A 26341-nucleotide genomic window follows, 5' to 3' on the forward strand; every position below is an offset into this window, starting at 1 on the left:
TCCACTTCCCTTCTGTATGATCTCCGTACACAGAGACTCTAACGATAAGAGTCAAGTAATCCGCAGCTGGCTCTCCATCATCAAGAATAATAATAAGGAACAACTGGAAATTTTGTCATTGCCGCTTTTCAGGGCCATTATGAGTATTTACGTTCCCTACCTTGGAGCAAATTGTCAGGATCTTCCTCAACATCTCCTGATAGAACGTCGAAGTCATTGCTGTCTAAAGCACCTTTTTTTTGTAAACTCAGTTGTTTTGATAATCAAAGATAAGGTTATTGGTTCTTGATGTTTGCCCGTTGGATACAGTCCCGTTAGCTTAAATTTATTTTTCCTTCATAGCTGTCCGGTTTGCCAAGCACAGACCTCGGAGAGGATCGGTGACTCCTGGTTGAATGCTTAGAGTCGAGAGGGTAATACAAGATCGTCGGTCCCCTGGGATTCCTAGCCTTACGAAGATTAGCTCCGCTCGTAACGTCTGCCAGTGAATGACTTAATTGGTTTAATAGCGCCAATGAGATTGATGTTTAAGTAGGAAACGTAAATACTTATAATAGCCCTTAAAAGGGCCAGAACTAAAACTTTTAGCTATTCCTTATTATTATTCTTGACGATAAAGAGCTGGCTTCGGGTAGCTTGACTCTAACCCTTAAAGTCTCTGTGTACCAAGACCGTGACGGTACACCGCTGACCAAAGAATATCTCGTTTTTGGGTCGCTCCCCGAAAAACCAACCGCTCAACGTTAAAAAGGTAAAGTGGGCCTAAAAATTACCTTCTCTAAGCGTATACCGTTTAGAACAACCTCTGAGAAGAAAGCCGTTGTGGCTGCTCGTTCTCCTTAGAGCTGTTTTTGGGCTTACGTTTGCAGTCAAAAATTAGAAAAAACTGATGAAAGTGATAATTAGGTAGAGAACGTTAATACTTACAATGGCCCTGAAAAGCGTCAATGACAAAATTTCCAGTTGTTCCTTATTATTATTCTTGATGATGGAGAGCCAGCTGCGGATTACTTGACTCTTATCCTTAGAGTCTCTGTGTACGGAGATCATACAGAAGGGAAGTGGACGCTGCTGACTAAAGAATATCTCGTCTTTAGGTCGTTCCCCGGATAACCAACTACTTATCGTTAGTCGGGATAGTGGGCCTAAAGAATACCTTCTCTGTGGGTATGCCGTTTGAACGACTACTGAAAAGGAAGCCGTTAGAGCTGTCTGTGCTCCTCAGGGTTGTCTTCCCTGGCTTAAATTATTTGCATTAATTCTCTGACGGCACTAGGTTGAATGGTGGAACGGCCACATAGCTCTCAAGTGCTAGAGCAGGTTGTGCTCTGGCTAGACACGTCTCCTGACATTTTCATAACCAAGCAAGTTCGCATTTTACATCAATTAGTACTAGATCCGTAAATGATTTTGAATAAGACACCTTCCAAATTATTACCAAGTCATTATTTAATGTAACAACCCTAGTAAATAGAATGTAGGGACGTAAAACTGCAATTTGAAGAAAGTAAAAAAACTAGTTGCCGACAAGTAATTACTAAAAAATTAAGACATTATGAACAAGTAAAAGAATACAGCGATAGGTCGTAACCAATACAATTTTTTGTAAACATTTATAAAAACTAACGCTGTTACCGACTTTAAAGATTTATCTAGTACAAATTCAAAATATGTCAAAGTTAATGTAACTTTGTTAGTTGATTCATTGAAGATACGTTCAATATCGATTATAATTATTCTTTAAAACTTAAAGCTGTATTGATTAAAGACACTTAATCTGTTACCAATATTGAATGAGACACATTTTAAATTGCTACCAAAGAATTTTTTTAAATAACTACGCTAGTTAAAATATATGAGGGACGTAACACAGCAATTGAGATAAAAAACAAGAACTTATTGCAAAAATTTAGTTCTTAGGTCGTTAAGACATCATAGATAAGTAAAAAATTTGAGCGATAGGTTATAAACATTAAAATAAACTTCCTATGACAATTATTACTAAAGCTGTAACTAATTTTAAGTTAAGTTTCGATTAACTACCAAATTAATCTTAAATGCAACTACGATAGTTTATACATAGCTTGAACGCAACAAAAAGATTAAAATAAAGTACGAAAACTTATTGCAAAAAAGTAATCAATAGTAACTTTTAAAATTTTAGACAAGTCACGAAATTTAGTTGTCTTACTAATATATATAGCAGAAGCGCTAAAACCGTTGTAATCGCTAACCGTGAAAACTACTGAACCGATTTTGTTTAAATTTTGCACACTGATTCATGATACTTCCTAGATGGTTTTAGTACAGTTTTTATCTTAAAAAATTAAGTAACAAAAGCAATAAATGAGCTCAAAGTTGTGCAAGAATATGCCAGCTTTTCACTTTAGTTCAGTAAAATCAGATAGGTGGCGTCAACATAAAATCGAAGCTACCTGCAACATAATTAAATAAGTGTGGTTATAAGACGCTGGAGCGTCTCCATAGTGTTGTAGTCAAGTTTAGGCAATTCAACGAGCTGTACAGAGAATGCTGATAACAGTCTTGCAGCTGGGTATCCCGGTTACGGACGACACTCTTCTGTAAGGGGGAAGGGACCTACGTGTCTATTCACCCTGAATCTCGATGAGTGCAATCAAAAAAAAAAAATTAATTCCAACCGATGCCGTCTCTGCCACAATACCAGGAGACATATCTAGCCAGAGCACACTCTGCTCCAAGTCATTAGAGTTGTGAGGGAGTTCCACCATCCCACCTAGTGCAGTTAGAGAATTTGTGGCTACAAATGTAAGCAAGGTAAAAAAACAGCTCTGAGCTCTGAGGGGCGTGGGCAGCCACAACGGCTACCTTTTTGGTCGTCACGTCCCCAATGCGCTTACCCACATGTTCCCGTCTAACGATGAGCGGTTGGTTATCCGGGAAACGACCCGATACGAGATATTCTTTGGTCAGCAGCGAACCTCCCTCCATCACAGTCTCCGTATATCGAGACTCCCAGGGTAAGAATCAAGCAACCGTAGCCAGCTCTTCATCATCAGGAATGAGAATAGCCTGGAAGTTTCACCACTAGCGCTTTTTAGGGCCATTATGAGTATTTACGTTCCCTACTTAACCATCAATTTCATCGGGTTTTTTTAGGATCTACCCTAGTGTAAACTCCCTTGCCAACAAATGCATTTTTATTACCATTTCCGGAAGCAATTCGTCGACTAAAAGACTATGTTAACTAAAGACGCGCACTATTAAACCAAGTCAGCCATTCACTAGCAGACGTCACTTGCGGAAATGTTCTTCGCAAGGCTGGAAAATCCAGTGACCGACGACCCGAAAATTACCCTCTCGACTCTAAGCATTCAACCAGAAATCACTGATCCTCTCCAAAGTCTGCGTTGTGCAAACCTTTAACAGCTATGTAGGAAAAAAAACTTGAGCCAACGGGACAGCCTCCACTGGACAAGTATCACTAACCAATCTCCCCATCTAAGATCATCAAAACAACTGAATCTGCAAATAAAAAAGGTGCTTAAGACACCAACGTCTTCGACGTTATACTGGGAGACGTTGGAAAAGAGCACTACAACTAGCCCCAAAGCTTAGGACTTTGTAATTTTTCTCCCAATTAGTCTGGGTCTTCAACAGCAAGCCAGAAAAGATCACCCTGAGGTATATAGGTCACAATTGCTGTTAACTGCAGTCAAAAAAGAGTTAACCTAAAAACCTCACCGGTCTTTTTTAGGGCCATCGGACGTCGAACTACCTTGCCAACAAATATATTAGAACTGAACAAAGTTGACAGAAAACACACTTTACGGGTCACAAAAATTTTAAGCATGCCAAAAGTCGCAAGAGGGTGAATCGGAAGAAAAACTTCAAGTGTATCTAATAAATACAATTTTACTTAGGCGTCAAGAAACTGACGCAGAAAATTTATCGAGACTGAAACAGCAGCGTCAAAATTGACAACTAAAGAGTCCATTACGTGAGAGATCAGCTTTTTATTGTACCCTCACAGCAATCTCTGAAATCTTTAAAGATCTTACTTCAGATTTTTGAATAAGTAGAAAATGTATTTGTGTTTTTGTGGCAATAAAAATGTAGGGTTTAAGGTCTGGGACTTTGTTGCCCTGGTAATAAAGTTGTGAGATATAAGAAAAAAAATTTTTTTTTAATATAAATTTTTTGGGGGTTTAAAATTATAACAGCTTTAAAAAATAGCCGTTTTCGTAAATTACACGGGAGAAACTGTAAATCAACGGCTTCTTATGGCCACCGATTATTTTATGGCATAAAGAACGCACGGTACTTTTCAGCATAATATTTTTTTTGAATTCTTACACCTCATTATTTAACCCAATAAACTATATGGATTCCGAAAAAACATGTTTTTAATAAGAAGATTTTTACTCTGAGATTTATCAGGAATATGTGTAAAATTTTAAACTGAAAATGTTTCACATTACATGTCAACACACTACGGTGTTTTATTTAGTAAGTCTCGGGCGAAGCCGAGACGGAGGGCTGCTAGTGGGTCATAATCAGTAAAATTTGCTGTATACATCAATAAATACAAACGATGTCACGGAGTTTAAATGAAACGCCGTTTAAATTAAAATCAAACTAATTTTGAAAGTAACTTTACAAGTTAATACGAAAAATGAGCTCAACATACCAATCAAAATAAAGTACGAAAACTTATTGCCAGAAATTAATCATGAAAAAATTTAGACATCATCGACAAGTCAAAGAATTAAGTGATAGGTTATAACTAATAGAGTTTGCTTCATACTTCAAAGAATACTAGAGCCATAACTATTTGAAAAAATAACATATTTTTAATCTCTATCAAACCGATTCTTAAATGAAACCATGCTAGTTAAAGCGTTTACAAGAAACGTAACACAGTGAGTGAATGAAATTGCAAGAACTTACTCAAAAAAATTAATTCTTAAAAAAATTGAGACATTATAGACAAATAGATGGTCTTAGCAATAGGTCATAACCAAAAAAAATTTACCTAATGCATTAATAAATACTTAAGCTGCAAGCAATTTTCAATTGACCTTTTTTTAAATAGCTGTAAAAATGATCTTTAATGCAACGATAATAATCAATACTAGCAAAGACGTTACATAGATGTTTGAATAAAGTACGAAAACTTATTTGCCAAAAAGTAAATCTCAATAATTAAAGCCAACAGAGAGAAATTAAACGTCTTAGCTCTAGGTCATAACTAGTTAAATTTGCTAAATACATTAACGAAAACTGAAGCTGTAACCAATCTTGATCTAGATACCTGTTTAGCATGATGTTGAAGTATCTATTAAAAAAAATGTTTCTTAACGTAATGTATTTTTTAAAAAAAATAACCTCTTCTTCTTTAATTTTTTTAGAAATATTCAGTATGTAGCTGATCATTTCAAAGTGGCCAATAACAAAACATTTGAGCTCAGCAGTTATTATTATATTGAATCACTAATGCATTAAGAATAATCAATTCTACAGTTGTAGTAGAAAGCAACAAATTAGAGCAAATACCACAAGAAGCACAAGTAATTTAGATAACAGTAGAATAAAAGGTGGCATAATACACCTGAAGAGAATTACTTTTCATATGTTATTGAAGATAAAGTGAATGAAAATGATGTATGGAAAATTGTTGACTGACAATATCTAGGAAAATATGGTGATAAAGTCCATACCATATACAGGGTGTTATGATTTTGAGCCCGGAAAACTATACCACGAGATAAAGCTCATCAAAAGCTCTTGAAAAGCTTTGTACGAAATTTGGATTCAATGGATAATTAATGAGATATTGTTAATTTAATAATCGATTAATTCCTCCAATCACAGAGCACTTAGCCTCAGGAGGCGGGGCCTGAGCATTGTGGAGGAGCAAGTACGCATAGCTAAACTTTCTTACGAAAGAGGTGGTAATAGGTATGCCAGGAGACAAGGTTACCGACTGCAGAGTTTTTATCAGTTACCAAACCTGCGCAAAATTTAAACAGCAAGGCTAAAGTATTTTAACCAGAGATCTGATTTTTAACAAATTATTATGCACGTCAATTACGTTTATTCAGTGCATATTTTTTTCTTAAAAAATTTCACAGAGAAACAATTTAATTCAAATTTTTTTGAAAATGCATCGCCTGATAAAAAAAAACCAGAATGTGAGAGGGTCTTATGCGTTGTGCTTAAATACTCAGTAAAACTTTTGATCCTTTAACGTTGAACTACGTGGAAAAAAAACTTTATTTTTTTGTATACTGTAGAAGAAGCTCATTTTACGCATTAACTTGGTCAATTTTTCTTATTTCATCAAACTTCTTAGTCTGATTTACGAATGTAAAAAAATAAAAAATAACAAATTAAATAACGATTAAGCAAAAAATGTGCGTTTATGGTGTACACCTTTCTAACGTGTAAGATTTTACTAAAAAAGGATCAGCATTTAATTCATACAAAGCTCTATCGTCTGAAAAATTACAAGTTAATTTAGAAACGCAAGAAAATCTCACGCATTAAGCGTGATTTCTCAGCTCGAATGTCAATAAGTCTTGAATCTCTCGGTCACTGGAGTACTACATGACGAATAAATGAAAAAAAAGCTTTTAAATACCGTGCATCGAGGTAGTTCATTTATCAGAAATCTTCTAAATCTAAAGATTTGATTATCTAATTTTAAAACATAACTATTTTTACGCCCTCCAACGTTATAAGCACTAAAAGTTAAAGTAGACGGAAAGGTTCAACATAGTGAAAGTAATTGACTGGCAGTATTTTTGTTTCCTTTTTTTTTTTTTCAACTACGGAAAAAAACTTACAAACTTTTAAAACTACTTTAAAATAAAAAAAAAAGTGTAAAAAAAGAAGAAGCCCATTTCACGCTATTCATTGGTCAAATTTTATGCATTTTGTCAAACTTTATCGTCTAAAAAAAGATCAGCATTTAATCTATACAAAGCTCTATCGTCTGAAAAATTACAAGTTAATTAAGAAATGCAAGATAATCTCATGCGTTATGCATGATTGCTCAGTGCGAATGATAATGCTTATTTTTCAATCTGCGTGTTGATAGGTCTTGAACATCTTGGTCACTGGAGTACCACATGACGAATAAATGAAAAAAAGCTAAAAATTACCGTGCATCGAGCTTGTTTTTTCATCGCAAAGCTCTTACGTTAATCGTATTATTATCTAAGATGCCAACATAAGTATTCCTAATCTCTCTAACGTCCTCAGCATTGAAAGTTGAAGTATGTGGTACGGTATAGCATGGAAACCGCGTTTGATCAGCAAAAACCTCAATTTTTCTTATTTCTTACTTTGAAAAAAAAGAAATATCTTATATTATCTATGGAAGAGCAGGTTTTTAATTAATTATTTCATCAATATACGTTATTAAGAAGTTAGTTATGTATTTATTTTGTTCAATCGAATGAAGACCATGATTTAGCTACATTGGTAAGATGAAAAACTCTGGATTTTTGTATCTTATGGTCGAATCCGTTGGATGTTAATTTTTTTCATTTGGTACACGAAGTGCCTGTATTCGAGTTTGCCTTTAAGCGGGCATTTATCTTCATGCAGGTCAGACTGACTTGCTTACAAAAAATAACTTTCTTAAGAATCCGCTAAGCTCATAAGGACATTGTTTTTCGTGAAAAATCGATCGTCCTCTTATTTATCATTTCGTGCAAGAAGGTTGCCTTGGTCTGTTGTGTCTGTTTGTGAGTGTCGTGATAAATTGTGCTGTGCAAAACTACGCAATTGAGGACGACACGCAGATAGTTCATTTTTTTTATCTTTCCGGAGGAAATCTTGAAGAAGCTGCTCGCCAATACCGTGCTCGTTGGCCTCTCCGTAGTCATCTGAATCCAGAAGCGATCGGTGCTTGTCACCGTCGTTTTATGGAAACGGACAACGTTTTACCATTTCGCGGGGATGTTGGTCACCCACGTGAGGTCTTAGTGCTAGAAATGGAAGAGTTGATTGAGAACATGTTTAAAAGTGACCCTCGAACATCAGTTTGTGCTGTTGGACGCCAGCTGAAAGTTACCCCTAGCAGAGTCCAAGCTGTAATAGTGAATACCGGGAAGCACCCATACCACTATCAGTGCGTGCAAGAGTTGCTGCTTCGTGATCACCAGAGCCGTGTAAATTTTTGTGGCGGTTTTTTGGCCCAAGCACGTGCTGATGCTCATTTCATTAATACGATCTTTTGGACTGATGAGTGTACATTTACTAGAAATGGCATGCTCAATCAACATAATTATCATTTCTGGGCTCATGAAAATCCTTACCTCACGCGGGAAACGAGTTTCCAGTATCGATGGAGCATAAATGTTTGGGGTGGAATCATAGGAAATATCGTCGTAAGTACTTGAATATTTTTTTGCAAGGTTTTCCGTTAAAAATTTGTTTTTAGAGAGTAAAAGTAATTTTAATTCTGCAGATTCGTGTTTTTTTAATTGCAACTTAAAATATTTTAAAGCTAATTTTTCATGATTTCGTGGTATTGTTATATAACCAAATGAAAAATACCATTAAAACCGTTTGACTTAATTATTTTTTTTAAAAACAAGGAGTCTTATAAGAATTAATTTACGTTTTAAAATCAACTCTTCGATTTACTTGATTTGTAGATTGGTCCCGTGTTTTTGCCTCCTCGGCTAAACGGTGCAGCGTATCTCGATTTTCTACAAAATTAGTTGCCTGAGCTTTTGGAGGACGTCCCACTTGCAACACGACTACGACTCATCTACCAGCATGATGAAGCCCCAGCCCATTTCACACGTAATGTCACGAGGTACCTGAACGACACCTTCCCAGAGAGGTGGATAGGTCGAGGAGGTCCAATCGCGTGGCCAGCCCATTCCCCCAACCTGAACCCACTGGACTATTTTTTGTGTGGCTGCATCCAGGAATCAGTGTACGGAACTGAACCTGTAGACGCTGATGATTGCAGACAGAGAAAAGTCCAGGCATTCCATAAGGTGCGAGAGAGAGAAATGGCCCAAAGATCCGTCAACAATATTGTTCGAAGAGCTAATTTAGTTGTCGAAAACAATGAAGGACACATCGAACAGTTGTTGTAAACGTATAACAAAATTCGAAATGTTATTGTAACTATTTGGCAGTCTGTTAATATGAGGCAGTCAAAGAGTCCTGTAGGACCAGCATTGGAATTAATTTTTTTTTTAAACACGCCAGATTTATTGAATAATATACTGCCAGTCCGAAGCCTGGTAAAAGTGTGACGGGAAAAAAATCGTATAAGAATAACAGTTACCAAGAGGTTCAAAAACAATCCACACGCAGATTGAAAAACGAGCATAATCATTCGAGCTGAGCCATCGCGCTGAACACGTGAGATTTTCTTACGTTTCTAAATTGACTTGTAATTTCTCAGATGATAGAGCTTTGTATGGATTAAATACTGATCCTTTTTTAGTAAAATCTTACACGTTAGACAGGTGTGCCGCATAAACACACTTGATGCCTTTTATCGTGTTTTCATTCGTTATTTTTTTTTAATTAAAGTAAAAAAAACTATAAAGTTAAAGGAACTAAATAAATTAGATTAAGTAAATGCATGAGATGCGCTTTTTTTTTTTAATTTTATTTATATTTCAAAGTAGTTTTTAAATTTAGTAGATGTTGCTTTAGAGATTAAAAAAAAGTAAGCAAAAATAAAAATTGGGGCTTCTGCTTATCAAACACGCTTACCATGCTTAACCTTACCGCCTACTTCAACTTTAAATGCTGAAGACGTTGGAGAGATTAAGAATAATTATGTTGTCATCTTAGATAATAATGCGATCAACGTAAGAGCTTTGCGATGAATAAACAAGCTCGATGCACGGTAATTAAAAGCTTTTTTTCATTTATTCGTCATGTGGTACTCCCGTGACTGAGAGGTTTAAGACCTATCGACACGCAGATTGAAAAACAAGCATATTCATTTGCGCTGAGCAATCACGCTTAACGCGTGAGATTTTCTTGCGTTTCTCAATTAACTTGTAATTTTTCAGACGATAATCTTTTTTTGGACAATGAAGTTTGACAAAATGCATAAAATTTGACCAACTAATAGCGTAAAATGAGCTTCTTCTTTTTTGGCACTTTTTTTATTTTAAAGTAGTTTCAAAATTTTGTTAATTTTTTTACAAGGATAAAAAAAAAAAAAAAGGAAACAAAAATACTGCCAGTCAATTACTCTCACCATGTTAGACCTTTCCGCCTATTTGAACTTTAGTCCTTATGACGTTGGAGGGCATAAGAACAGTTATGTTTTAAAATTAGATTATCAAAGCTCTAAATTTAGAAGGTTTTTGATAAATGAACAAGCTCGTTGCGTGGAATTTTCTTGCTTTATTTGAAATAGTCATGTGGTACTCCAGGGACCAAGAGGTTTAAGACATATGGATACGTAGATGGAAAAATAAGCATTCTGATTCACGCTGAGCCATCGCACTAAAAGCGTGAGATTTTCTCTAGTTTTTAGATGTAGCTGTTATTTCTCAGACGATAAAGCTTTGTATGGATTAAATACTAATCCTTTTTTAGTAAAATCTTACACGTTGGAGAGGTGTGGCCCATAAACGCACATGTCTTGCTTAATCGTAATTTTATTTATTATTTTTCATTTTTCTATTTTCGCAAATCAGACTAAAAAGTTTGATGAAATAAAAAAATTTGACCCTGTTAATGCGTGAAATAAGCTTTTTCTATAGAATACATGAAATTTAAATTTCATCTTTAAGTAGTTGAACGTTAAAAGATCAAGAATTTTTACTGAGTATTCGAGATCAACGCATGAGACCCTCTCACATTTTAGTTTTTTTTATCAGGCGATGCATGTTCAAAAAAATTTGAATTGAATTTTTTCTCTGTGCATTTTACTGAGAAACAAATATGCACTGAATAAGCGTAGTGGACGTGCGTAATTAGTTGTCAAAAATCAGATTTCCGGTTAAAATACTTTGGCCTTGCTATTCGAATTTTGCGCTGGTACAGTAACTGATGAAATCTCTGCAGTCGGTAACCTTGGATCCTAGCATACGTATTACCACCTTCTCTGCAAAAGAGTTTAGCTATGCGTAGTCGCCCCTCCACAATGCTTAGGCCCCACCTCCTGAGGCTTATTGCTCTGTGATTGAAGAAATTGATTGATTATTTATTAAATCAACAATATCTCGTTAATTATTCACCGAATCCAAATTATGTAAAAAGCTTACCGAGAGCTTCTGATGAGCTTTTTTTCTCGTGGTATAGTTTTCCGGGTTTAAAATCAGAGTGCCCTGTATAAAGCAAAGTTGCAAAAACAGTTGTAATCATTAATCACAAGAACTACTAAACCAATCTTGCTGAAATTTTGCATACTAATTCTTGACACTTTCTATATATATTTTTAGTACAATTTTTTCTAATTTTAGGTGTCAAGAAGCTGACGTAGATCATTTATCAAGATGTAAACAGCAGTATCAAAATTGACAAATTAAGAATCTATTACGTGAAAGATCAGTGTTCTATTGCTACCCATACAGTAATCATTAAGTCTTCTAGACTTATGAAAAAGGTTGAATAATATGTATTTATATCCATTGTAGCGATAGAAAATAGAGAGATCACGCTTCAGAACATTGTTTCTCTTGGTATTAAGTTGTTAAATTGGATAAAAAAGTTTTTCAATTATATATTATTGACAGTTTTAAATCCTTACAGTTTTAACAAATAGCTTTTTTTACTTATTATAACGTGGAAAAATGCAAATGAACTTTTTAACTTTAGGGCTAAAAAATATTTAATGGCTTAAGAAGCGCATGGTAGTTTTTAGCATAATTGCTTATTTCTGACAGCTCATTATTTGACCAAATAAACTGCATAGATTTCGAACCGAAATGTTTTTTAAAAACGAGTTTTTTGTTTCAAAAAGTATCCGTAATAGATAAAAAATTTTAAACTAAAAACGTCTTACATTACGTAGAAACACACTATAATGTCTTATTCAGTAAGTCTTGAAGGAAGCCAACGCCCGCTAGTATATGGGTGTAAAAGAATTTAGTTATAGTTAGCAGCTCTTGAATTCACACATACAAAAAAATTAGAAACTTATAATCATGCTTGAATCAACATTGCTGTGTTTTACGTGTGCCATAATAGACAAAACTGTTAGAGTTATTACATTACATTAAACGTCTCTACTGTTGTCAAAAATTGCACAAAGAATGGATACGTAAAGAAAAAGGTTATTTATAAGTCAGTTGCTCCCGTAACGCAAAACAGTTACTATGTACGACCAGGACTTTCAATGCCAGAACTACCTGGGCATATGTCATGCATCTACCTTTGTAAATGATGCATTACTAAAGAATTAAAATTTACTATACATTAGAGCAAAGTACGATGCAAGTACTAAAAAATTCTAATTACTTATCCCAGGAAAATCAGCAGAAATCGCGAGCTAAGGGACTTCAGCCAAAATCACATGAAATACAAAAGGGGGGACGGTGTGAAAGAGCCTAACAATTAGACAAATGCTTAAAGGACCATCAATGACGTATGATCCTGAATACCCTTTCTTCATGTCTGTCGTGTAACTTTTATACTGCATACGTGAATTTCTCAAATATTTAGCAACAGAGAAGCCAGATATAAATAGCCAAATGCAAGCATTTTTGTACAGAAAATGTATGACAATTATGATGAGCGATCGACACTGTTGCCATATTTCAGCAAAACATAATAATAAGCCTTTTCTACATTCAAGCGTTATACGTATTTTGAATGCACTAACAGATGATGTATTGTAGATAGCCCTCTGGTTGATAGACTACCTTCAACCAGAATCGTTACAAACAACCAGTACACACTACACCACTAGCAAACAACTACATCACATATTAACTATGACAAGCCTGGTAAATAAAATTTTTAACTTTCATGAGATTACCCGATTTTTATCATTGAAGCTCGCAAGCTCATGATTAATAGAGTAACCTTTTTTGCATCGCATTAATAATTTCATAAATATACTGTGATAGTTTAATTTGTAATCTAGTTGATTGCTAACACTTTTTCCCAAATGTAAAAGAAAACGGAGAGTTAACCCTTCCCCTTTTCTTGACTTGGAGAGAGAGTCTGTACGCCTGCCTCCAATGAGGGTAATAGAGTTTTTGATTTCCTAGGATACCACGAGACGACTCCCTCTTTAACGACTAGCAGCAGAAAAACATGTTGACTAAAATTCTACCGAAATTCCGCATTATTCTTGCAACATTACAAACATTCAAAACTACCGATAAAACAAATTACGTTAGCTCTTGACAGGCAAAGCACTATTATTCTCATCATTATTCTAATAACTGCTTTTCTTATTATCATTATTACAGTTATTATTAATATTACTATCATTGTTATTATTATTATTATTATTATTATTATTATTATTATTACTATCATTATTATCATGATTATCATTATTATTATTATTATTATTATTATTATTATTATTATTATTATCTATATGATTATTATTATTATGATTATTATTATTATTATTATTATTATTATTATTATTATTATTATTATTATAATTATTATTATTGTTAACTACCACAACTGACATTATAATTGTAAGTTACTATAATAAATTGTAACACATCGATCGTTTACTAACCCGAGCACTAATTGAATTGTTAAGCGATTTTCACCGCTCTTTTTGCAACGAGTTATATTAACTATAGTTTGTTTTAATGTTAATGTTAAGTCATATTAAAATCTTATAAAATTTGGATGTGAAAGAAAAAGGAAGGGCAAGAGTAAGTGAACAACCTTCTCGTCTTTTGACGCTTGTCGGAGAGCAAGCCGGATGTGGGAAGTGCTAATTTCTAAGTGGCTGAACTGGAGCTGATCTAGCCAATAAGATTTTTGACTATTGTACTTTCTTCAAGATTCTTCCTTGGCAAGTTTTCCTGCGTCATCCTCGAACCATCGCGTTACCAAGTTATTGAGCGAAATCTTAAACTCGAATAGTACGTTACGACGACGTAACACTATAGTAAAGCTAGCAATTGTTTTTTTTATGCGGATGTACGCATATATATGCTTTCACGCACACTTCATCCCTGCTTTCTAAATTCATTTAAAAACCAACTTGTGGGTCTATTTAGTAATTTGATAGGTTTTTCTAAAAGTAATCTATTGTACTTGAAAAATTGGGAGATTCCTAAAAATCATATAAATGCCATTTAACGTGACTTTTTCGTAAGGTTACATGTCAACTATCGATTTTTTAAATGTTACACATATAAAAAAGTGACACAGTAATAATGGCACAGTCGAATAAACTGCAATGTTCATGGGTATTTTTGTTAGTATTTTAATATACGTTTACTGTTTGAATAATGTCTGTCAAAGAACTGAAGTGTGATGAACGTCCTGAAAGGGCATTCACTGGCATGTAATTGGAAATTGACTAGCAAGACAATAAGTGGCACTACCTTGCTGAAGACAGCTATACTATACGATGGTTTTTCTTGATTTTTTATGTACAATTCTGTTTTTGGTATTAAATATAGACAAGGAGTAAGTGTGGGATCGTATGTGATATATGTGAGCGTGATGTTACAGATGTAATCAACGTAGGCCGTATAAAGTTGTTCTGAAATCACTGGAAGATTTTATGAAACCACACAGTCTTGGACTGGCCAGCCTGTATATTTTTTTATTGTATTTTGCTATAATAATATTATTAATAATCGTAAACTCATTAAATAATTATTGAAATCATACCCAATCAACGTAGGCATACTCATTCCCACGATAATCTTACTACCTTCATACACAATATTATTTCATATAAGGTATTTTTGTACTTAAAATTATAATGTTTGACACGTAATTTTATAGAAATATAACCTTATACTTGGGTACCCAAGCACGCACTGTCCGTTGGTTTTTATTAGATAAAAATAATACGTCAAGAATGCAAAAATAGTGATCCGAAGCGTCAGTTTGCAAGCATTTCTGTGTATTTACTAAGTAATGTTTATTCAAAGAGAGTTTTCTTATGTCAAGTTATCAAAAAAGCTACTTGGTCAAGCTTTTATTTGATTTTTTGTTATTCTACAGCTTGAAAACATTTTCTATTGTCAAATAGTCTAAAGCACTTGCTTGGCTACGCTTTCATTAATTAATTAAGTATCTTAAACCCGTACACCCACATTTCAAGTAGTTTAAAGTCCTTGCTTGTATACGTTTTTGTTTATTTACAAAGTATCCGTAAAATCAAATGCCTAATCTCAAGTTACTTAAAGTGCTCGCTTTTTCACGCTTTTATTTATATTTTAAACATTTTAAATTTTAAGAGCCTTATCTTGAGTATTTGAAAGGGTTCACTTGTGTGCACTTTTATTGTTAGGTATGTGAAAATTTGAAAGCCTAATACTAAGTAACTAGAAGCACTCACTTGGCCACACTTTCATTTGTTAATTGAGCATTATACTTCTTTTGATTAATTGACCATTAATTTTATTCATTTAAATAAGATTATTCACTTCGGATTAGTGATAATGCATGTTTTATACTAAATAGCATAAAGAAAAACCTTTAACACACTGGGTTGCTGAGAATTAGGTATTTGGATGTGATATTTTTGAGCTATGCGCGCTGTGTCTTCGAGTTTCAGACGATTTAACAACGCCCAAACGCTTGGTGAATACGAAACTGGCTAAGCACAAATATGTGCGAGTTCTCAGCACGATCTCGGCACACTGGGAAAAATATGTAGACACATTTTATTCCACAGACATACATGCAGTTCCAACCTTAATAAAAATAAGTACTTACACGAAAAGATTTATGTGCATATAAAGCAATTCTCAGACTTGGCCATTTGACGAGTAATGTTGGAAGCAAAGGTTGCTTCAAGATATTGTCATATGCATGATTTTTTTAGTTTTTGTAGAACCATTTTTCTATAACAAAGTAGATCATTGCTAATTTCAAGCGTATTTTATTATTAACATTTCCTGTCACGTAAAACAAAAATTTCAAAATTCATTAAGCCAGTTTTGATTAAACTGTAATTTCAGCTATTTATGTATATGAGTTCAAGCAAAAAAAAAACTACTCTTAAAAAATTAATCACAAAATAGGTAAACAAATTGCAATTTGACTAAGTATGTTATAACAACAGTAAAAATGTCTTGTGAAAATTTAAAAATCTAATGTATACAACTTTTTGTATCAAATATCTTAACTATCATCAACTACGTTATCAATTCCTTGATTTGGATATCTCAGACTTCTTTTTTTTTTCAGTAATTTGTGCCCAAGGCCTCATTGCTAAAGATAAAAGTGGAACATCAGATCCTTATGTAACAGTTCAAGTCGGAAAAGTAAAAAAGCGCACAAAAACAATGCCACAAGAACTTAATCCAGTTTGGAATGAGAAATTTTACTTGTAAGTACAATTTTTTATAAAATTTAAGCATTAAATATCAACATTCAAAGAAGGCTAAGTTAAAAAACTTATGCGTTTTCTTTACATATGATTCACACTTTCGAAATTGCGTAAAAAAACTTGAATGCTGCATGAACTTTAATGTCACTATTTTCAGTAATATAAAATTTGTTAGTATTTTTAAAAATTTTTTTATTAATCCAAAGAAAAAAAAAAAGGAATCCCTAGGAACGAGTCCCTTACTAATAAAAAAAAAAAAAAAATTTCCTTACGTTAGACAATTGGTCCCTATCAAAGTCTTGCGACTATTTTCAAACTGTCACTGTTGTACTTGGAGTGACCAACAAGACTCTTATAAAAACTTCACGTTGGATACATTTAGTTACATAAATACTTATGGCAAGGTCTCATGATCTTCTATTGCCATTGAAATTTAAAATAATAAGAACAAGCTTTTATTTAACAATTCATTAAGAAAAATGCAGTTAACAGTAAAAGAGATGCTCAAGATTATACATTTAAAAAATTTTTAAGTGATTACGTCGATTTACTTAGAGTAATTTATTAATAATCACAATAGTTAATGTTTAATGTCTTTCTATTAATAGAAAGCTTATATATTTGAATTGAATCTCATCCCCTTATTCATATGGCAGTACGACTTCAACTACGTGTATATTTTACAAAATATCATTCTATGCTTTTCACATCATTATCCCAATAAATACTTTCTAAGTCGGTCGTACAAGCTTAAAAGTAATTGTTTTGCCGTCTCCAATGGCTCTGTGACCTACCATCGACTTTGTATACTTACAACATCGTATGCATAAACATAGGGCTAATATCTTATCTCGCGGTTTTGTAAATGCATGTAGTCTACATGTATGTGTAGAAGGCATATCCTGACTAATAGCCTCACATAACTTCTAATTAAGTTTTGTTAATCAAATTTCATTCTACTCTTTTTATGTGCAGAAATTTTTTTTTCTAAATTTGTTATAAAAGTATGATCCGTGCATTATGAATATAAGATAAAAATACACTTAATAGTAATGACGAAATTTGTATGTGCATGGTAAATAACTGTGGATATTCTATGATTATTCAACGGGTTGTTGTAATGTCTTAAGCTTTAAAAATTAAAAAATACGTTACATTATGATAAGAAAGATAGATACGAAAAAAAAATTGTTGATTTACTAAACGAAACTAAAACGTGGGGGGAGGGGGGTGTGCGCGTGTGTCGTAGCTCCCATAAGACACCGTGTTAACGTGAGTTGTGCTAACCGTACATAAAAATGTCCACCCACTGCATCACGGTTAATTATACTGTGTTTAACTCGTCAGTGCTTGAAAATATGTTGTTTGCATGATAAAAAGTAACCTAAAAAAAGTAAGAAAAGACTTATTTTTCGTCAACAAAAGTATGTTATAAGTTTTCAAAAAACAAACTTTTTTTGGTACAGTATTATAGTTTAAAATCTTAAAAAAGGCTGGGCCAAGTTTTTAGATCATGACTTACAGTTTGAAAAATTCTAGAAGCAGTTTTGTAAAGAAATCTCGCTCCGTATGAAAAGATTAGCTGACAGTAGACGATGCTTGGTTCTTTTTCACACACTTAGCATAAGACCTGCTCGAGACTGTGTTTACGTTTGCACAGATATTTCTTCCAAATGCCTGGTAAGGTGCACATTTTATGATACGAGAGTCTTTTTTAAAAATTACGCGATCTATTTATACTTTTTTCTCATCATGAATAAATCTCTATAGCCTCAAAATTTGTGCAACAAAGGCTGAATACTCGCCGTCACCCAAAATAGCAATGTTAAATCATGCAATTTCGGGAATTTTTTTCTTAAAAATTTGTCTGATAAAAATTGTTTAAAAAATTTGTATGTACTTTCAGCATGTTAAAGGACAACATAAATTTTTTCAGCAAGTGAATAAATCTCCTCAAAAACGACCGAGCCTCTTGAGAAAAAGGTGTTTATTAAACAAAGAAGTATAATCGTTATTTTATAAATTTAAGATGTAGTAAGATAAAATAACGGTAATAATTGTGAAAACAACTATGTCATATTAATTAAGTAATAAAATATACGCAGAAAAAATTTTTTAAGATCATAATTATGTACAACCGTAAAATATAAAGACGTACACCAAATCTTGGAAAAGTATCCAAATATACTAAAAAAAAAATACTTATAAATTCTTTACAGAGAAGTAGATCATTGTGGCACGCAAATAAAGAGGTCTCAGTTCGCAAGAGAAATAAATTAAACAACTTTATCTTCGTACGAACCGACTACAAATTTATGTAATGAAGACTGCGAATGAAAAAAAAATTTTGTAAGTTTAAAAAAGTGTTGTTCAGATGTCCAAATTTTAACTTACCTTTCTACTTTGCTTACTTTTTTAAAACATACATATTTAAATTATTCTTAAAGTTGATACATGAGCGGGATATTATTTTTTGAATTCTTCTTTCACTCTCATTACCAATATGTATATATTTTTTTTAAGAACCCATACACTGTTGGATGTTACTCTGTCCAAGAAATATATATATATATATATATATATATATATATGTAAAGAAAGTATACTCTCTTTAAATACAAATAAAGCGTGTCCTTTGATAGGTGATTGATAGAGGGGGTAAGGATATTGAAGGTAAGAAGTGAAACAATAGAGAAGAGAGAGGAAAAGGAGTAGTAACAGATATAAACTCAGAGAGAAAAGTAGTGCGAACAAATAAGGATCAAGAAGCAAGTGAAATATAAAATTACAGTCTTCAGTGTAAAATATAAAATACAATAGAGATAATAGACTTATATTTTCGTTCCTCTACTTTTTTCAGGTAAAATTACGCTGTAAATATTGTAAATATTGTATAATAATTATTAAATAAACTCTACTTTTTTCAGAGTAACAAATATTAGTTTATTTTTCTCGTATCTAATGTTATAAATATAAAACATTATAGAACGAAAATATTGTCTCAAGATAACAAAAATGCCAAAATTAAGATTTAATTTTGAAGTTGTTTCCTCACCGAGTGATAGCAAAACAAACATAACAAATATAACCTTCATCGAAACGGAAAAAGGAATACAGTATGCTATACCACGGCAATATCAAAATATAGACAATCACACAGAAGTCAAGAAAACAGAGGTATTTATTAAATTTAAAAGTAACGCTAAAAGGGGTACACAACAGAAGTTATGGATAGGATTAGATGATGAGTTAGCAAAAGTATATATAGATGAAATAGGAAATTTTCAATTTAAGAATGTATATTTAAACGAAATTGAAAAAGAAAAAAAAATAATAGAAAATCCTGTAGATATAAACAACTTGATAGAACAATTATTAACAAACAAACAAAAAGATAATAGCAAGCTTAACTTAAAAAATATATCAGAAAAATTTATTTTAGAAAAATTTAATGAAAAACAGACGAATATAACTCAATGGATGAATACATTTGAAAAAGAATGTGAAAGATTTGAAATTATTGAAGATAATACAAAAATTGAAATTTTAAGATTATTTTTAGATAAAGCCTGCATGGACTGGCATTATACAGCACAAACAGAATTAAAAATAAATAATAACTGGCAAGAATGGAAAGAAAAATTTCTAAAAACTTTTGCAGATAGAAGTTGGAATTCATCTATATATGCATTGTCCTATAAATATTATGAAGGTTCATTAACAGAATATGCGATAAAAAAAGAAAGATTATTAATAAATGTGGACCCAAACATGGGAAAAAAGACAATAATAGCGTTGATAGTAATGGGTCTGCCAGAATGGATAAGTAATAAATTAGATAAAGAAGAATGTGTAGATTCAACAATATTAATAAATGAAATAAGAAAACATGAAAGTTTGAACAAAAAAATTATAAGCAAGAAAAATGATAATAGATACAATTATAAACATAAAAATGAAGAAAAAAAACCGTGTCAAATATGTGAGAAAATAGGAAAATCCAACAGATTCCATCCTGAAGAAAAATGTTGGTTTAAGAATAAAGATAAAACAAGAGTAGTTGGGGCAAATGAAAGAATAAATGCAGATTTATATACAGAAGAAAAAAACGAATAGAGACACCATTGATTAAAATACCAATATTGTTAAATAATAAATTGAGGGTTATAGGAACATATGATTCCGGGGCTCAGATATCATTAATAAATAAAAGAATAGTTAAAATACAAGAAGAAGAAAAAAATGTAAACAAAATATATTTGAAGTCAGTCAATGGTGTCAGCGAAACAAAAGGCTTAATAAAAGTGAAAGTAAAAATATTCGAAATAGAAGAAGAAATAGACTTAGATATAGTGGAAAGAGAAGACTTTGAGGATATTATAATAGGTTTAGATATGATAAAAAAATTTAGACTTATACAAGATGAGAATTTAAATATTTCCCAAAAGAAAAAAATAATCAAAGAAAAAGATCAACATATAAAACAGAATTCAACAGAAAAGGTTACGGAAGTAAAAATAAACTTTAATGAGCATGTGACAGAAGAGGAAAGCGATTTACGATTAGAACATTTAGAAAATAGTAAAAAGAAAGAGATAAAAAATATAATTAAGAAATACAATTCAGTCTTTGCAAAAAACAAATATGACATAGGGACAGTTAAAGATTATGAAGCAAGAATAGATTTAATAGAAGAAAAATACTATAGCAAAAGACCATATAGATGTACAATAGAAGATAAAAAAGAGATAGAACAACAAGTAGCAAAATTACTTGAAAAAAAATTAATAGAAGAATCGTACAGCCCTTTTGCAGCACCTGTTACTCTAGCATTTAAAAAAGAAGAAAATAAGAAATCAAGACTATGCATAGACTTTAGAGACCTAAATAAATTAATTGTACCGCAAGCACAACCTTTCCCACTAATCGAAGATTTAATAACAAAAACAAGAAACTGTAAATTTTTCACCACCCTAGATATAAATTCGGCTTTTTGGTCAATACCTCTTAGAATTGAAGATAGAAATAAAACTGGTTTTATTACACAAGATGGACACTACCAATGGACTTGCCTTCCGTTTGGCTTAAAAACAGCACCAGCAATATTCCAAAGAATACTAAGCAACATTTAAAAAAAAAATAATTTAAAAAATTTTGCAGAAAATTACATAGATGATATACTTATATTTTCACCAACTTTTGAAAAACATATAGAACACATCAAACAAGTTTTAAACGCAATATTAAAAGAAGGATTTCGATTAAAATTTAAAAAATGTACATTTGGTTCAAATTCTGCAAAGTATCTCGGACACATAATAGAAAATAATACCGTTCGTCCAATAAAAGATAATTTAATAGCAATAGAAAACTTTCCACAACCAAGAACCCAAAAAAATATTAGACAATTTTTAGGCAAAATAAACTTTTATCATGAATATATTCCGAAAAGTGCGATATTATTAGACCCACTCCACAAATTACTTAGGAAAAATGAAAAATTTATATGGACAGAGGAATGTGAAAAATCATTTCAACAAACAAAAAAGTTACTGTGCTCAAAACCAATTTTAGAGATATTTGACCCAAACTTAGAAATAAAATTGTACACAGATGCATCAATAGAAGGAATAGCAGCAGTGTTTAAACTAACACAATTTGATGGAAAAGATAAACCGATAGCATATTTTTCAAAAAAACTAACAGAAACACAAAAGAAAAAAAAAGCAATATATTTGGAATGTTTGGCTATAAAAGAAGCAATAAAATATTGGCAGCAGTGGCTTATTGGAAAAAAATTTATAGTATATTTAGACCATAAACCATTAGAAAATCTAAATATTAAAGTTAGAACAGACGAAGAACTAGGTGATTTAACTTACTATTTATCGCAATATGATTTTACAATAAAATATATCCCAGGAAAAGAAAATATAGAAGCAGACTGTCTTAGCCGAAATCCGGTATTAGAACCAGAAATAAATAACGAAGAATTTTTAAGAATAATAAATTTAATAGAAATAGATGAAATCAAAATAGATCAAGAAAAAAACAAAGAAATACAAAAATCAAATAAAATGTTAATAAAAAGAAATGAAATTTTTTATAAAAAGAGTAGAAAAAAAGAAAAAATAATACTATCAGAAGAGTTTAGTAAAAAATTGATTAAAAAAATACACAAAGAATGGTTTCATATTGGAATAAAACAAATGATGACTAGAATAAGCACAAACTACACAGCGAAGAATTTAACAAAAAATATAATCAAAACATGTAGAGAATGTAAAATATGTATAGAAAATAAATCAAGAGGTCAACTTAAATACGGCCAAATGTCACATTTAGGCCCAGCAAAAAAACCTTTTGAAATTGTCTCAATAGATACCATTGGTGGATTTGGAGGAAATAGATCAACAAAAAAATATTTACACCTCCTAGTAGATCACTTTACCAGGTATGCTTATATAATAACATCTAAGACACAAACGGCAAGTGACTTTATTAAACTAGTAAGAAAAATAATAGATACTGAACAAATAGAAATGATTTTGTCAGATCAGTACCCAGGAATAAACTCAAAAGATTTCAAAGATTTTTTGGAACACAATAATATCAAAATAGTTTTTACAGCTGTTAATGCGCCATTTTCTAACGGATTAAATAAAAGACTCAATCAAACAATAGTTAATAAAATTAGGTGCAAATTAAACGAAAACCAAAATAAAAAAGCTTGGACATCAATAGCTCATGAATGTATAAAAAAGTATAATGAGACAAAACATTCTGTTACAGGATTCACACCGCAATATTTACTAGATGGGACTGATGTAAGCATAACACCTCAAGAATTAATAACAATAGATAACAAAGACATCTGGCTAAAGAATAGACAAACAGCAATAGAAAATACCATTAAATCGCACAATTATAACAAGAAAATATTTGATAAAAACAGAAAAAATCATATATTTAAAATTGGAGATCTAGTATATATAGAAAATGGAAACAGACTAAATAGGAGAAAAATGGATAGATTACGAATTGGACCTTATGAAATAATAAATAAAATTTCAGAGTCTATATATCAAATAAAAACAGAAAAAAATAGAAAACCAGATTTATTTCACGTAACAAAATTGGTTCCAATGAATATGGAACTAAATGACGACGATTTTAGTGAGAAAGAAATGTAAATAAAACAAAATGCAATGAGATGTTCCAATTTTCGACTGAGAAAGGTAGTGCGAACAAATAAGGATCAAGAAGCAAGTGAAATATAAAATTACAGTCTTCAGTGTAAAATATAAAATACAATAGAGATAATAGACTTATATTTTCGTTCCTCTACTTTTTTCAGGTAAAATTACGCTGTAAATATTGTAAATATTGTATAATAATTATTAAATAAACTCTACTTTTTTCAGAGTAACAAATATTAGTTTATTTTTCTCGTATCTAATGTTATAAATATAAAACATTATATATATATATATATATATACAGTGATAAGGAAATAACCCTGCACACTTTGTTTATAACCCCCCCCCCTCACCTTACCTAACAATTAATAAACAATGCAGGTAAATATCTATGTATGTATATAATACTACTTGGAATCCATTCCAGTGCGCGCTTTGAGTGCCAATCCCCTACAACTCTAACTTGACAATTAGTAAAGATTTCAACACTTTATTGAGTTTTAAGACAAATAAATGTTGAATTTCTATTAAATAGTATATTTCTCTAAAAATTTCTTTTAATTTCTTAAATTATTTCTTAGTAATCGATATTGATCCTATAACTCTTATCATATTAGATGGAATAGAACGATTTGTATGTATTCAAACAATATAAAATTATTAAAGTGTTAATAAATGCCAAAAAATTAATCAAACATGTTTATTAAATATGATCTGATATGCTTGCATCTGTCTTCTAAAAAAAATAAGAAACTTTATTCTAACATTATCTAAACATGTTGTTAAAAGTGGCCGTTGGGGTAGGACGACCTTGAGTAGGAAAGTGCGGTTGGAGGAGGTCAGAGTCACTCTCGAGTGACTCGAGCCGTCCCTTTAAGTTGAACAACGATGGTGGCACTGCTTCTGAGGTTGTTGGCATTGTGGCTCCGTTTGATTCCTGGGAATCCAGCTCCTTTGAGAGGTGCGGTGATTAAGCAGTAATTCCTAGAGGCCTCAAACGAGTTGGTCGCCAGGTTGACTAGTGGGTGTCTAGTTTTTTGTTCTTTTTTTTTTTTTTTTTTCGAGGGAAAAAAAAAGGTATAGATAACTGTCTTATATTGGTACAGTGATATTTATTAAATACGTACTTTACTCAATTGAGTGGCTTAGGAGGTATGCATTACACGTATTTGCATATCTCGGATCGATCTCGATGGTCGTCACGCAGTCCTTCTTATATACTTTACGTTGCCTTCTTACTTGCGATGTTCACTGAAGACCAGTAGTTGCCACCTGGCAAGTGATAGACGGTACTATTAAGTGCAAAGTTTGAAGTCGGAGCTGCGCGCGATATTTCAAAATTCAAATTTATGTAAAACGATCGAATTTAAAAAAAAATCGTTATTTTTAAATATAATAATTATTAAAATAATACCCCAGACGGTAACAATGTTTTAACTATAGAATGTAGCCATCGAGTTGCTGCTCTGTTGGTTGCGTCTATTTAAGTAAGTAAACTAATTTTTAATTAGAAATTTATGAGGGATCGCGACACAAAAAAAACTACTGAATTGACAAATAATACACCCAAAACCCACTCAAAAAAATACTTTAATGAATTCATCTTAATAAAAGATGGGAATAAACTTTGTAAAATAGATAGAAAATGCACTAATCATGAGCCACAAACAAAGATATATTTTGTGGCTCAAAAGAAACACTTGAAACAGAAAAACCCCAGAGAAGAAGAAATAATGAAAGATACAAACAAGTGAGGTTGAACAATAATTTTGAGATAAAATTTCCTGGAATGAAGGGTGTGTATGTGTGTATGTGTGTAGAAAACATATACGTGTGTATCCACACGTGCCTTAAAAAACTCCCGAATCAACAAACGTCGCACGGTCCGTGAAGCGGATTTTCACTGTTATTTATTCGCAGCACGCCGAGTTCCTCGGAAACGATGCAGATAACAATGATGATTAAGTAAGGGAAGGCATGAGAGAAGTTAACCCCGAAGGGATGACACCCAGATGCCCATGTGCGTGATGATAAGAAAAAATAAAGAGGCCAATAGGACGAATATAATACCCACATATGCTAAATACTTAAGTTCTCTATAAAGACACATAGTTTGGAACTGACTAAAGTAGTAGTAAGACCCCCGTTCTCTCTTAACTGTCCCATCCACTGCAGACATCAGGACCCATCAATAGTAAAAAGCCATAAAAGAGAGAGAGAGAGAGAGAGAGAGAGAGAGAGAGAATGATATGAAGCAATTAAAAGAGAGGGGAGGAACCTATGACCTGAGGATGCTTAAAAAGAACAAGAGAGATGGAGCTCTAGTATGCATAATAGATTGATAAAGAATGATTAGAGAAAGAGAGAAATGTCTAGTTAATGAGAGAATAGCAGGAAATTAATTGATTGAAACACGTTTATTATGCCAAGGACCTATATGATCCGTATGGCAAAAGCAATTTTTGTACATTTGTAACTTATAAAAATAAAAGTAAAAATATGTACATATGTAAATTCAACAAAATATACAAGGTAACATAAACAGTAAAATTTAGTGTAAAATATATAAAATATAACTCGAGTACCAGTGTGATAAATATTAACAATAAAACGCAGTGTAACTAAAATCAGACTAATAGCTGTACAATAACAAAGCAACACTATATCACAG

At 32.1% G+C, this 26341-nt stretch overlaps 1 protein-coding gene across 1 annotated transcript in view; it reads left to right on the plus strand.

The window, feature by feature from the left end:
- Nucleotides 1–26341, plus strand: part of unc-13 (protein unc13 homolog) — a 907591-nt gene that overhangs the window by 575512 nt on the left and 305738 nt on the right. Inside the window, exon 11 of the mRNA XM_089594724.1 lies at nt 16330–16471. Within this exon, the coding sequence (XP_089450850.1) occupies nt 16330–16471 (142 nt within the window). The remainder of the gene's footprint in view (nt 1–16329; nt 16472–26341) is intronic.

This window comes from Copidosoma floridanum, unplaced genomic scaffold (assembly GCF_036245765.1).
Source record: "Copidosoma floridanum isolate Cflo_tuat_1 unplaced genomic scaffold, Cflo_Japanese_pri ptg000021l, whole genome shotgun sequence".
NCBI lineage: Eukaryota > Metazoa > Arthropoda > Insecta > Hymenoptera > Encyrtidae > Copidosoma > Copidosoma floridanum.